Source organism: Saccopteryx bilineata, chromosome 6 (assembly GCF_036850765.1).
Source record: "Saccopteryx bilineata isolate mSacBil1 chromosome 6, mSacBil1_pri_phased_curated, whole genome shotgun sequence".
Lineage (NCBI taxonomy): Eukaryota > Metazoa > Chordata > Mammalia > Chiroptera > Emballonuridae > Saccopteryx > Saccopteryx bilineata.
In genome coordinates this window covers 150,291,611-150,307,250 of record NC_089495.1, presented here as the reverse complement: position 1 = coordinate 150,307,250, position 15,640 = coordinate 150,291,611, and the positions used below count along the sequence as shown (strand labels likewise).

Genomic DNA, 15,640 nt, shown 5'->3' with positions numbered 1-15,640 from the left:
AACTCATTATTTGCAGATGACATGATATTGTATATAGAAAACCCTAAAGTCTCAGTCAAAAAAACTACTGGACCTGATAAATGAATTCAGCAATATAGTCAGGATATAAAATTAATACTCAGAAATCAGAGACATTTTTATACACCAACAATGAACCTTCAGAAGGAAATTAAGGAAAGAATCCCCTTCACTATTGCAACCAAAAAAATAAAGTACCTAGGAGTAAATTTAACCAAGGAGATTAAAGACTTGTACTTGGAAAATCATAAAACATTGATAAAAGAAATCAAGGAAGATACAAACAAGTGGAAGCATATACTGTGCTCATGGTTAGGAAGAATAAACATCATTAAAATGTCTATATTACCCAAAGCAATTTATAAATTCAATGCAATACCAATTAAAATACCAATGACATATTTCAAAGATATAGAACACATATTCCAAAATTTTATATGGAACCAAAAAAGAACACAAATAGCCTCAGCAATCTTGAAAAGGAAGAATAAAGTGGGAGGTATCACACTTTCTGATATCAAGTTATACTACAAGGTTATTGTACTTAAAACAGCCTCGTAGTGGCATAAGAACAGGCATATAGATAAGTGGACAGAACAGAGAACCCAGAAATAAACCCACACTTTTATGGACAACTGATATTTGACAAAGGAGGTAAGAGCATACAATGGAGTAGAGAGAGCCTCTTTATAAATGGTGTTGGGAAAATTGGACATCTACCTGCAAAAAAAATGAATCTAGACCACCAACTTACACCATTCACAAAAAATAAACAAAATGGATAAAAGACTTAAATGTAAGCTGTGTAACCATAAGCATCTTAGCAGAAAACATAGGCTGTAATGTAAGCTCTCTGACGTCTCTCGCAGCAATATATTTGCCGATTTATCTCCACAGGCAAGTGAAATAAAAGACAGGAGAAACAAATGGGACTATATCAAACTAAAAAGCTTTTGCACAGCTAAAGACAATAAGAACTGTATAAAAAGACAAACTACACAATGGGAGAACATATTCAACAATACATCTGATAAGGGGTTAATCAAAATTTATAAAGAACTTGTAAAAGTCAACACCAGGAAGACAAATAATCCAATCAACAAATGGGCAAAAGAAATGAATAGACACTTCTCCAAAGAGGACATACAGATGGCCAATAGGCATATGAAAAAATGCTCAACATCACTAATCAGAGAAATGCAAATTAAAACCACAATGAGATATCACCTCACACCAGTCAGAATAGTGCTCATCAACAAAACAACACATTGTAAGTGCTGGCTAGGATGTGGAGACAAGGGAACCCTCCTGCACTGCTGGTGGGAATGCAGACTGGTGCAGCCACTATGGAAAACTGTGTGGAGTTTCCTCAAAAAATTAAAAATCGAAAAAAAAAATTAAAAATCGAACTGCCTTTTGACCCAGCTGTCCCACTTTTAGGAATATACCCTAAGAACTCCATAGCACTGTTTCAAAAGGAGAAATGCACCCCCATGTTTATGGCAGCATTGTTCACAATAGCGAAGATCTGGAAACAGCCCAAGTGTCCGTCAGTGGGCGAGTGGATTAAAAAGCTTTGGTACAGCCCTGGCCGGTTGGCTCAGCGGTAGAGCGTCGGCCTAGCGTGCGGAGGACCCGGGTTCGATTCCCGGCCAGGGCACACAGGAGAAGCGCCCATTTGCTTCTCCACCCCTCCGCCACGCTTTCCTCTCTGTCTCTCTCTTCCCCTCCTGCAGCCAAGGCTCCATTGGAGCAAAGATGGCCCGGGCGCTGGGGATGGCTCTGTGGCCTCTGCCTCAGGCGCTAGAGTGGCTCTGGTCGCAACATGGCAACGCCCAGGATGGGCAGAGCATCGCCCCCTGGTGGGCAGAGCATCGCCCCTAGTGGGCGTGCCGGGTGGATCCCTGTCGGGCGCATGTGGGAGTCTGTCTGACTGTCTCTCCCTGTTTCCAGCTTCAGAAAAATGAAAGAAGAAAAAAAAAAAAAAAAAAAAGCTCTGGTACATATATACTATGGAATACTACTCAGCCATAAGAAATGATGACATCAGATCATTTATAACAACATGGATGGACCTGATAACATTATACTGAGTGAAATATTAAATAGTAAATCAAATAAAACTAAGAACTATATGATTCCATACATTGGTGGGACATAAAAATGAGACTCAGAGACATGGACAAGAGGGTCGTGGTTACGGGGTTGGGGGTGCACAAAGAAAACCAGATAGAAGGTGATGGAAGACAATTTGACTTTGGGTGATGGGTATGCAACATAATCAAATGTCAAAATGACCTGGAGATGTTTTCTCTGAACATATGTACCCTGATTTATCAGTGTCACTCCATTAAAATTAATAATAAAAAATATTTTTTATAAAGAGAAATGATAAAATGATGACAATAATCTGTGATTATAAGGTAATTAGATTGAAGAACATGTGTGTCTCCTCCTTCCATAAAACATCTCTCATTGGCAAAGAAATAAAAACCAAGTAATAAGCATCATCTTAATCAATGGGACAAAGAACTTACTGTGCTCTTTTTCCCCCAGGGTTGTTGCTGTTGTTCAGAAAAGTTTTAGATTTTTTGTGGAAATAGTTTAGGTTAGCATCTTATTCTTTTGAATAATTTAAGTATATAATTTTAACCACTCAGCTTTGTATATAACTAAAATTCATTTGGTGCAAAAACTTGTGAAGAAATTGATTAGATTGAGTTAATGTTATGTTGGGTTCTAAGCCAAAGTATATTTATGAATAAAATTGATTTTTCTATTTAGTATTAAGTGGATTTTCAGATTGATTTTAGAGAATTCCACATATATAATCTTCTAAGGAATATCATGTAATGCATCAATTTCAATACTTTATAGTAAAATTCATATATCAGGAGAATTGTGTACTTGGTATACAAAGGTGCTAAAATGAAGTACTTTTTATTTATTTTTTTCTTTATTTTATTTTTTTTAAAGATTTTATTTATTCATTATAGAGAGGGAAGAGGGGGGAGGAGCAGGAAGCATCAACTCCCATATGTGCCTTGATCAGGCAAGCCCAGGGTTTTGAACCAGCAACCTCAGCATTTCCAGGTTGACGCTTTATCCATTGCGCCACCACAGGTCAGGCATGAAGTACTTTTTAAGAGGTAGTATATTAGACAAAGATAGATTTGTTGTTTTTTTGGGAAAGGAGGGCTGGAGTTTTTGTTTTTGTTTTTGTTTTTTTGACAGAAGACACGTAGTAGTTGGAGTTTTCATTCATATGTGTGTGTGTGTGTGTGTGTGTGTGTGTGTGTGTATATATATTTTGTATTTTTCTGAAGTTGGAAATGGGGAAGCAGTCAGACAGACTCCTGCATGTGCCCAACCGGGATCCATCCGGCACGCCCAACAGGGGGTGATGCTCTGCCCATCTGGGGCGTTGCTCTGTTGCAACCAGAGCCATTCTAGTGCCTGAGGCAGAGGCCACAGAGCCATCCTCAGCGCCCAGGCCAACTTTGCTCCAGTGGAGCCTTGGCTGCGGGAGGGGAAGAGAGAGACAGAGAAGAAGGAGATGGGGAGGGGTCGAGAAGCAGATGGGCACTTCCTCTGTGTGCCCTGGCCAGAAATCGAACCCAGGACTCACGCACGCCAGGCTGACATTCTACAACTGAACCAACTGGCCAGGGCCTTCATTCATGTTTTTTATTTTTTATTTATTTATTTGTTTGTTTATTTTTATAAACTTTTTAAAATTATTATTTGTTTATTTATGTATTTTTTTACAGAGACAGAGAGTGAGTCAGAGAGAGGGATAGACAGACAGGAACAGAGAGAGATGAGAAGCATCAATCATTAGTTTTTCATTGCATGTTGCAACACCTTAGTTGTTCATTGATTGCTTTCTCATATGTGCCTTGACTTTGGGCCTTCAACAGCCCGAGTAACCCCTTGAGCCAGCGACCTTGCGTCAAAGCTTGTGAGCTTTGGTCAAACCAGATGAGTCCGCGCTCGAGCTGGTGACCTCGGGGTCTTGAACCTGGGTCCTCTGCATCCCAGTCCTACTCTCTATCCACTGCGCCACCGCCTGGTCAGGCCATTCATTTTTTTAATCATCCTCGTTGTGATCTTTACTAGACAGGGATATTTATAATTGACAATAATCAGAAATGTTAGAGTATTTAATTTTTAATTTTTTTATTTGACTTTAGAGAGAAGAAGGGAGAGAGAGACACACACACACACACACACACACAGAAACATCAATCTGTTTTTGTATGTGCCCTGATGAGGGATCAAATTGGCAACCTCTGCATGTTGGGACAGTGCTCTTACTAACTGAGCTTTCTGGCCAGAGTGAAATGTTAGAATATTTTAGTTAAAATTTGTGCAAGGCTGTTGGTATAAAGTATCAACAGTTTCTAAAAAAAATCACAAAAAGAGAAACAACCAAATATTTTGCCCGACATTCGGGATTGTGCCCCATGTAGCTAGCCAGCTAATAAACTCCTCAATAATTTCTTTAAAAAAAAATTTGTGCAAATTACATAGATAGTAGAAGAGAATTATGTATTTTTTCTATTTTCTTAATGTCCTCCCATTGATTTCTTTTTTAAGTTTGAAAATAATAATTGTTGGATTTTTCAAAAAAACTATTGAGTTTATACTGACATCTCTTTTATGTATCAATTTATTTTTTTAACTCTCAATATAATAAAGCATATGCTTACTTTTTTCCTAAGTCTTTATGCTTTGATGACCATTTAAGTATCTCTTCTTTGATGTTTCTCTTCCTCACCCAAAAGGGAGAATTATACAGTGACTGTTTTGAGAAATTAAGTTTTTATTGTCAGTTTAGAATGTGCAATAAAATATTTGAAGAAACTTTTAAGTGGTATTGGTGTTCAAGTACTTTTTTCTTCTTACTAATTCTTGTTTGAATGTATTTGTTGTTTCAATTTTATTTTGTCAACCAAATCAATAGTAAATGTCTACAACAGTTGCTACTAATGGCCTGAGTTAATTTATGGTACATGTTAGGCTTAAGCCTTTTTATTGGATTTTAACTTACAGAGTTAAAGAGAGTGAGTTCTATTATTAAAGATGGTTGTTTGTTTGTTTTTTCAGTGAGTGGAGGGGAGGCAGAGATGCCTCCCCCATGCACTCCAATTAACCCGGCAAGCCCACTAGGATAGGCTCTGCCCATCTGGGACTGCTGCTCCATTGCATCTGGAGCCATATTTTTAGTGCCTAAAGTGGAGGCGATGGAGCCATCCTCAGCGCCTGGGGCCAACTCACTCTAATTGAGCCATAGCTGCAGGACGGGAGGAGTAGAGAGAGAGAGAGAGAGAAAGAGAGAAAGAGAAGGGAGAGGGGGGAGTAGCAGATAGGTGCTTCTCCTGTGTGCCCTGACTGGGAATTGAATGTGGTACTTTCACACACTGGGCTGATGTGCTACCATTGAGCCAACTGACCAGGGCTTAAAGCTGTTCTTGAAGTAATGAAGTGACTCAGTATATTTTATTAATTGGTATATTATCAGTGTTAGAGTAAGAAAGACTTTACTCTTTTAAAAAAAATACTATATTACTGACATTTTAAAGATTCAAGTGATTCCACCATTATTGCATCTTTTGCTTCTTTAAATGAATATTGATGTGTCTGAATATTAAATGTAATTGTGTTCTAGGTTAACTTCTCAGCCTGGTGCTACATTACCAAACGGACATAGTAGCTTATGTGAGTATTCTGTTATGAAACTGGTTAGTACTAAAATTCTTAGAATGTTGTCAAAACATTAAAGTGGGGTAAAATAGAGTGATTTACTAGTATACTCAGCTAACAGTTGGGAATGACTGGATTTCAGTCATAATAAATACAAATTAATTGTTAAATGTTGAAAAATCAGTACAAGGGAAATAATTTAAATTATGACATATTGTAAGCATTAGAAATTTTAGATGATTGGATATTAATGCCATTTTGTGAGGTTATGCTAAACATTTTGTAATCTTTTAAAAGTAGAGTTTTGATTTTTTTACTTTCTTTTTATACTCTGTACTTTGAAATGGAAATATCTCTCTTCTTGTAGCCCTTCGAAGCCATCCCCTTCGAGCGGAAAAGAAGGGAGATGGAGACCTTTCTTGTATAAATGGTGACATGGAAGTCAGAAAAAGTTGTCGTTCCAGGAAAAACAGATTTGAAAGCGTGAACCAGAGTTTGTTATTTGATCAACTAGTGAATAGGTATGAGTGCTTATGCAGAAAGCAGTTTCATTTAATGATTTGATTTTTAAGCCAGTTATGTTTTTAAAAATAACTTAAGCACTATGTAATAAATAGTTATTTTATAATGTAATTTGAATTAACAGCAGTTAGCAGTGATTGTCAGTTTCTAGTCAGTTTACTAGATTTAAAACAATTTATGTAACAGCTAAATTCTTCTCATTCTTTTTAAGCTCTTGTATATAGATACTATAAAAAGTAATTTTATTGTATCTTCACCATAGTCATTTAATATTTCCTCATTTAACATTTGTATTCTTGACAATTTTCAAGCAACATTAAGTTCTATTATTGATAATATAGTTTTGCTTAGTTCAGATTTTGAATTAAAGGTCTTTTTTAGACTGAGTATGTAGGCTATAGCTGGAAAGTCAGCCTAGCTAATTGCTCAGTGTCTCATTCTTCGCAGATAATAAATTATCCTACTTAATCCTTGCAAAGTGCTGGAGGAGGGAGGTCAGTATAATCCCTACTAGGAGAGGAAATTATATTCTATAGTGATAATATCAAATTTGAGTACTAGTTATTATTTTTTTATTTTTTTTCCATTTAAAGATGTTTATTTTGTTGATTTTAGAGAGAGGAAGGGGAAAGAGCAGGAAAGAGACAGGAACAGCAATCTGTTCCTGTACGTGCCCTGACCAGGGATTGAACCGGCAACCTCTGTGTTCTGGGATGATGCTCTAACCAACTGAGCTATCTGGCCAGGGCCTATTTTTTTTTCTTTCTTTTTACATTTTTCTATTACAGTTTACATTCATTATTATTTTGTATTAGTGTCAGATGTAGGTTTGTTAAATACTTAGATCAGTGTCTGGAAATAATAGTGTTTAAAAGATAAAATGTAGTAATGTCAGCATGTGTTTGGTGGGTGTCATTGTTCTCTAATTTCTAAAAATACCTGTTCTATTACCTTCTTGGTTTTAAACATTTTACAAATTCTTTATCCTATATAATTCTTAGCACCATCTTCAAATAAAAAGATTAAATTATTATTTTTTCAGTGTCATGGATCTGGTAATTAGTTATTTGTAGTGACATTCTGGATTTAAATATTTGAAGCCTTATAAACAAAAGTCTCTTATTTTGTAAGTTTTATTTTTATAAATATATTAAGGTAGAAGATATTTTGGTTTCATCTTTTCTGGAAGCATTAACTTTTGATGGCTGACAGTTGAGAAAAGGTTGTTAAGTACAGTGACATAAACAGAGATGATTCAGTTATACTTTGGTGAAGATCTCCTTTACATGGACGACACAGTCTATGGTTCCACAATCGTCTAAACCCTAGTTTTATTATATGGTTGTAGTACTGCTGAAGCTGTACTGCAGGAAATGGACAACATTAACATAAGACGAAATCGTCGATCAGGAGAAGTGGAACGACTTCGAATGTGGACAGATACAGAATTTGTGAGTATCCTAACTTCAACAACCTTTGCAATTTTTAATTTTTATTGAGGAATAGAAAGGGAGAATGAAAACACCATTTGGAGTTTTTTGGGTTAACAGCATTGTTTCTTCTTTGTTTTTAGCTTGGGATTTTATTGCATTCTTGCTTCTTTATCCATACCCTACTTTGCCACAACCTTCCTCTAAAGATCTCCTCAGCCCTGGCTGGGTGGTTCAGTGAATAAAGCGTCGACCTGGCATGCTAGGTGTCATGGTTCGACCCCTGATCAGGGCATGTCTAGAAGCAATCAGTGAGTACACAACTAAATGGAACAACCCAAGTGACACAACAACTTGATGCTTCTCTTTCTCTCTCAAAATCAGTGGAAAAATTAAAACAAAACAAAAAGGATCATCTCTATGCTTTTGCCAGAAAAGTCATCTGAAAGTATAGCTCCGATTCTATAACTTTTCTGACATGAACCTTTAATAGTTTTGTGTTGTGTACTGAATTCATTAAAAATACTTTGGCTTTCGTAACCTGATTTCAACTTTTTTTTTTTTTGTATTTTTCTGAAGTTGGAAACGGGGAGGCAGTCAGACTCCTGCATGTGCCCGACTGGGATCCACCTGGCATGCCCACCAGGGGGTGATGCTCTGCCCATCTGAGGCGTCACTCTGCTGCAACCAGAGCCATTCTAGTGCCTGAGGCAGGGGCCATAGAGCCATCCTCAGCGCCCGGGCCCACTTTGCTCCAGTGGAGCCTTGGCTGCAGGAGGGGAAGAGAGAGACAGAGAGGAAGGAGATGGGGAGGGGTGGAGAAGCAGATGGGTGCTTCTCCTGTGTGCCCTGGCCAGGAATTGAACCCAGGACTCCTGCACACCAGGCCGACGCTCCACCACTGAGCCAACCGGCCAGGGCCAACCTGATTTCAACTTTATCTTCTCACACTCCATTGCCCAATTATAAACAAGTCATTCTTCTATTTTTTACACCTCTTTAATATTTCAGGTTCAGGACTGATGCAATGCTACCTTGTTTCAAGGTTCATTTCAAATTTGCGTCTTTTCCCTGCCTTTACCATGAGGAAGTCTTCTCTTTGAATTCTACTTTGTACCTTTCCTTATGGCATTTAACTTGTTTTACTTTCTTTTATACTTACCTGTGTTTTACTTCATCCTAGCCTGTAATTTATTTGAGAGAGCTCAGGGCATTATAGTTTAAAATTTTTAGATATTTTGTGAGTTTTATTTATTGTCTTGTTCCTTATATTTATTGAATTCAGGAAGCTCTGTTTTCATGAATCTGTGTCTTAATAGGTGCTCAGTAAATTTTATTGAGTGAGCATGTCCCATTGGGTTATAATATATATAACCAGGAATAAATTTCATGTTAATACTTGACAGATTTCTTTCTTTAAAAGGAAAACATGGATATGTATTCAAGAGTGAAAAGGCGAAGAAAGTCACTGAGAAGAAATAGCTATGGAATACAGAATCATCATGAAGTCTCTACTGAAGGTGAAGAAGAAGGTTTGTAAAACACTTTATGAAATAAATCCTAGAAAGTTGAAATGGAAGGAAAGATAAAATATATCTGGTCTTTCCCGTGAACTAATTTGCTTGTTATGCGAGACCTCTTTTGTATTTAGGAACCTTCTAATGGCCTCTATCCTAAGTCACCTTCTGTCCATAGCCTTTAAATCTCTGATTATTGGGATCCCAAATTTAGTTATAAACTGGTGAATGGTGAAGTTCAGATAAAGAGGGACTGGTGGTACTAGTAAGAGTGGGTTTTACTTTTCTGAGGCATGTCTAGGTTCCAAACTGAAGACCTACGAAACCCTGAATTTATAGAGCTAGAGCTGGGAACATGATGGAAGTACATTTGCCCCAAGAATTATAAATTAATGACCAGTACATCTGTAGAATTTAATTCTGTAGAAGTTAGCCTCTTTACTGAAGTGGATTTTTAGAAGATTTGGTATATTGTAAATGCAGGGTACTTGTATTTTACCAGGAAATCTTACTAGTTCTATTTGTGTAGCTTAAATGGAGAAGGTTTATTTCATGTGTTTTGTAATTAATATGTTCTTAGCAGGTTATGAAAAGCTGATATTTCTAAGGAGGGCACTTTATTGAACACATATTATTGTGTTACAGCTAGCATCTCCATATTGCTTCCTTTGTAGAAAATCAGGATAGGTGAGACAGATTTATAATGTGATTTTTGCCTTTTCATTAACTGAACACATATGTGGAGTTTTCAAAGTAGATTTGACACATATGGAATTTCTTCCCATAGTTAATAATGTTATTGTGCAGGCATTTTTTTAGAAAGTATTTTTTTTAATGTTTAGGAAACTTATTTGGGCACAAGTAATTATTTAGATAAACAATATTTTATTTGCTGATTTTCTCTATAACATAATAATAAAAAATTTTAAAACCTAGAGGAAGCTTTCAGATGCCATGAATAAAATGTAAGGTCCTTTGCATTTTTAGTCTTTTTTCATTATCACTGGCAATTAAAACATTTTTCCTATGCCTTAATATTTTGTGTAATATTGATAATTCTTGTGGTCAAAAGTTAATCATAAAGTATATTGTACTTGCGGAGCTTAAGCCTATGAATTTTCATTAACATGTTATTAAACTGTAATAGATGGCATATCACAGCTATAACCAAACAATTTTTTTAAACCGCTTTTTAAAAATAAAACTTTTAGGACTTATGTGTAATTTATTGTTTCCACCTATAGCTAGGTGAATTATCATAAGGCAATCTCTAATGTCAAGAAATTACTAGAGTATTATCAATACCCCGGAAAACTGCTTCGTACTCCCAATTCCTACCTGCATTTTTCTGCCAAATGTAACTAATCCATGCTTACCTGTTGTCAGTAGGCCTAACAAACTTATTACAGTACCAACAAAAATCACTTTTGCTGTAACATTAGCAAAAGTGATTATCTTTTAAACACATTTTTTGAACTGCCAAATGGTATTTGAATACTAATCTAATTCACTGGTTAAATGGCCATTGAATGAAGTTTGCTGTAGTAAAATTCTGAATCATAAGTAAATCCAGAGGTCAAATATGGCCCTGGTCAGATAGCTCGGTTGGTTAGATCGTCCTGAAGTGAAGAGGTTGCTGGTTTAATCCCTGGTTAGGGCACATACAGGAAGAGATCTATGTTCCTCTCTTTTCCTCCTCCCTCCCCTCTTTAAAACCAATCAATAAAAAAAATTAAAAAGAGGTAAAATATGACCATAGTGCTTCATTAGCAGAAAACTATTATTAATTATTTGTAGGAAAGGAATTTTCTTTTACATCTATCTAGGTTGATTTTTAATTTTATTGATTTATGCTGTATCATAAAATATTGATACTTTTACATGTCACCTGTGCAGAAAGAGTAAAAGATAAAATGTAAGTATTCCGTTCTAGAGTAGACCAATCCTGTGGATTAAAATAGTGCTTTTTTTCTTTTGTATGGGGGAAACTAGAATCTCAAGAGGAGGATGGAGATATAGAAGTTGAAGAGGCAGAAGGAGAAGAAAATGATAGACCATATAATTTGAGACAAAGGAAAACAGTGGATCGATATCAAGCACCTCCAATAGGTAGGAGTCTCTAAATAACTTCTTTCTTTTTGTAGTTGAGTAGCTTATTCTGCTCCATCTCTTTAAAAAATTAATGTTGTTGAATTTAAAAGAATGAAATCTCTAGTTGGTTCCATATATCTTTTCTTGCATAGACTTCTATTTACACACACAATAGGGATAAAATTGAATTCTTAGTTGCAATATTATAGGATTACATAGAGCACGTATATTTTATTTAAAGAACTGTAAATTTAATAATAAATGCTGTTCTTTTGTATTACTTTATTGAGTACTTCCACTTATAGCAGTTCTTTAGGACAAGTATCTCTATGTTCCCAGTGGTTGAGTAATTTAGTCCCAAAAGTGGTACATGGCTGCAGCTTGGCCAATAACAGTTTTGGTGTTTTTTTTAAAGGAAAATATTTAAATCTAATGGCAACTAATCAAGTCCACATGGATTATTTTATTGACTTTTTCTAGCTCTTAGGAAATTTCATCACTTTTGATTCCCTGCAAATTTTTAAAAATTGAGATATAATTTACATATGAGATTCACCATTTTTGCTGGTTTTTAATATGCACAATTCATTGGTTTTTTTGTGTATTCACAAGTGTGTGCAGTCATCATTATCTAATTCCAGAACATTTTACTACTTCTACACTTTTTCCCCACCCTCAGTCCTTAACAACTATTACTGTGCTTTTTGTCTCTTTAGATTTGCCTGTAAGTGACCTTTTGTGTTTAGTTTCTTTCACTTAGTATAATGCTTTCAAGGAAGAACCTAGATCTTTTTATTCAAACTCCTCTATTTTCTAAAAACAATTATTGATTCTCTGAAAGGGGTCTGTCAGAGTTGTCTCATTAGAAGCTTGCTCAAGTATGTGGATACTTCTCTACTTAATAATCCCTATCACAGAAAATCCTGTTAATGATGGAGGAGGTGTTTTGGAACTAAAAAAAGACTGTGAACCATTTTTCTGGATTGAAAAAAAAACCTTATTGAGGTATAGTGAACTATAGTCCATTGCCATTACACATATTTGATGTGTATAAGTTGGCATGTTTGAAATTCCTTAGGTATATTCCTATGAAACTATCACCACAGGCAAGATAATGAACATGTTCATCAACCCCCAAAATTTCAGTCTGCCTATTTGTAATTTATTCCTAACCTTTTTGTGCCTCCCCCCTCCCGGTCCTTAGGCAGTCACTGATCTGATCTGCTTTCTTCACTATAGATCAGTGGTCCCCAACCCTTTTTGGGCCACGGACCGGTTTAATGTCAGAAAATATTTTCACGGACCGGCCTTTAGGGTGGGACGGATAAATGCACAAAATAAAATTATGCGATCGGCGTAAAAACTGTGGTATTTTTAAATATAATTGTCGAACTTACGATATTTATTGGGCTAAGTTCAAGGAGGAACGAGCATGTCCTCATTATTCAGGCTGTATTTAAATTTGTTATTCTGACAACGTTTCATGTCTGACATCAATATGTAATATGATAGGTTCAGGCTCGTTACCAATCATGAATCTATGACAATAAAAATAAACATGAATCCACTGTGTACTCGTATGCAACTTTATTAGAAGCATCTTCTTAACATCGCACCAACAACAGAACATGAGTAACATCCTCTCTACCTCCAAACACTTTCCAGTCGCTATGGTAACATTTAAACATACCTTAAAAATAAGATACAACACAAAAACAAATATAAAGTGCATGAAAAATACAACTCACCATTGTTATGAATATTGTAAGTTAAGGGTTATTTATTATAATGTTTATATAGAATGAGAGATAGTAGCCTATCTCTGAACAACCATAACGCTAAATCAGTGGGAGCCCTGAGCTTGTTTCTCTGCAATGAGACAGTCCCATCTAGGAGTAATGGGAGATAGTGACACCCGAAGTGTGTTATGTCCAGTCTATTTTGTAATTTTGTTTTGGTTGCTGTCACTGCAGGAAATCCCACTCACACAAATAGGATGTTGGAAATGCCAACAGGGTTTTTAGTGCTTTTGTGGTGATCTCGGGGTATTCTGCCATGACTTTAATCCAGAACACTGGCAGAGTTGTAGTCTCGAACATATTTCTAAGGCCGCCGTCATTTGCCATCTCCAGTAGTTGATCCTCTTCTTGCATAGACACGCCGGATTCACCTGGTTTGTTGACAAATGGATCGTGGATCCATTCCTTGGCAATTCGTGGGTCTTTTGTGGTTGGGAAGTAGCGTTCAAACTCTTTTAAAAGCAAATACGGGTGACCGTGCACCAGCTGGGACAATGAAGGCTTGGGCTCAGTCTCTTCCAAAATTCCCGCGAATGTTTGAAACATGTCAAATATACCCCTGTTCACGCGTCATCCCCACAAATCCAGTTTGGCTTTAAATGCAGCCACTTTATCTGCCAACTTGAAGACAGTTGTCATTTCCCCCTGAAGTGACTTATTGAGTTCATTGAGGAGGTAAAATATGTCACGCAAATAAGCGAGTTTTGCGACCCATTCCTCATCACTGAAATGTGCTGCTAGCGGTGACTTTTTTTCTGAGAGGAATCTCTGCAGCGGCTCTCGTAATTCAAACACTCATGCCAGGGACCCCCCTCGGGATAACCATCTTATTTCTGTGTACAGGAGAAGGTAGACACGTTTATTTCCTCACAAAGCTGCTCGAACAGGCGCGAGTGAAGGGCATGTGCTTTGATGTGGTTAATAACTTTAACAACATCATTCAATACACTGTTAAATTCCGGAGGTATATTTCAGCTAGCCAACATTTCCCTGTGAATGACACAATGCGTAGACTCGCATTCACGTGCAACCTCCTTAATCGGAGTAGTTAAACCAGACATCCTTCTGGTCTTGGCAGCAGTTCCATCTGTGCATATGCCAACACAAAAAGACCATTTCAGTTTTCTGATATATAATCATCCAGCGATTTAAATAGTTCTGCGGCTGTGGTTTTGGTTGGCAACGATAGTGCACATAACATATCCTCCTTTACATCCTCTTGATAAAGGTAACGCACGTAAACAAGTAGCATTGCCTTGTTGTCAATATCTGTAGATTCATCAACCTGGAAAGTGCACCACGGTGATTTATTAATCCTTTCCAACAATTGTGATTCAATGTCCTCTGCTATTTCCTCAATGCGCTGTGTGACGGTGGTAGCCAAAAGAGGCATCTGTGCTATCTTTTTAACCGCAGCCTCTCCTAGAAGTTCACGACAAATGTGTTTAGTGGCTAGAAGGATCAATTCTTCACCAATGGTGAATGGCTTTTTAGCCTTAGCAATACGATTAGCCACCAAGTATGATGCTCTCAGTGCACTCACATTTATTGATGTAGTGGCCACCAGTAATTGTTTCTGTCCTTCTTGTTCATGCTTTTTTCTTTCAAAATACTCAGAAGGCTTGTCTGGTTTTTTGTTTTTTTTTTTTAATTTTTATTTATTTATTATTTTTTACAGAGACAGAGAGTAAGTATGTTAGAGAGGGATAGACAGGGACAGACAGACAGGAACGGAGAGAGACGAGAAGCATCAGTCATCAGCTTTTCATTGCACGTTGCAACACCTTAGTTGTTCATTGATTTCTCTCTCATATGTGTCCTGACAGCGGGCCCTCAGCAGACCAAGCAACCCCTTGCTGGAGCCAGCGACCTTGGGTTCAAGCTGGTAGGCTTTTGCTCAAACCAGATGAGCCCACGCTCAACCCGGCGACCTCGGGGTCTCGAACCTGGGTCCTCGGCATCCCAGTCCGACGCTCTATCCACTGCGCCACCGCCTGGTCAGGCAGAAGGCTTGTCTTTTATTTATTTATTTATTTATTTATTTATTGGTATTTTTCTGAAGCTGGAAACGGGGAGAGACAGTCAGACAGTCTCCTGCATGCGCCCGACCGGGATCCACCCGGCACACCCACCAGGGGGCGATGCTCTGCCCCTCCGGGGCGTCGCCCTGCCACGACCAGAGCCACTCTAGCGCCTGGGGCAGAGGCCAAGGAGCCATCCCCAGCGCCCGGGCCATCCCTGCTCCAATGGAGCCTCGGCTGCAGGAGGGGAAGAGAGAGACAGAGAGGAAGGAGTGGGGGGCAGAGAAGCAAAGGGGCGCCTCTCCCATGTGCCCCGGCCGGGAATCGAACCCAGGTCCCCCGCACGCCAGGCCGACGCTCTACCACTGAGCCAACCGGCCAGGGCCAGAAGGCTTGTCTTTTAAAGTAGGGTGCTTGGCCTGACCTGTGGTGGTGCAGTGGATAAAGTGTCGACCTGGAAATGCTGAGGTCGCCGGTTCGAAACCCTGGGCTTGCCTGGTCAAGGCACATATGGGAGTTGATGCTTCCTACTACTC

At 37.8% G+C, this 15,640-nt stretch overlaps 1 protein-coding gene across 5 annotated transcripts in view; it reads left to right on the top strand.

Annotated features, from left to right (window-relative positions):
* Window positions 1-15,640, top strand: part of ATAD2B (ATPase family AAA domain containing 2B) — a 164,116-nt gene that overhangs the window by 29,119 nt on the left and 119,357 nt on the right. For all 5 annotated transcript variants that reach the window (XM_066234023.1, XM_066234022.1, XM_066234020.1 and 2 more), the window contains exons 3-7: window positions 5,690-5,739; window positions 6,092-6,245; window positions 7,595-7,697; window positions 9,100-9,208; window positions 11,186-11,302. In XM_066234023.1, the coding sequence (XP_066090120.1) occupies window positions 5,690-5,739; window positions 6,092-6,245; window positions 7,595-7,697; window positions 9,100-9,208; window positions 11,186-11,302 (533 nt within the window). The remainder of the gene's footprint in view (window positions 1-5,689; window positions 5,740-6,091; window positions 6,246-7,594; window positions 7,698-9,099; window positions 9,209-11,185; window positions 11,303-15,640) is intronic.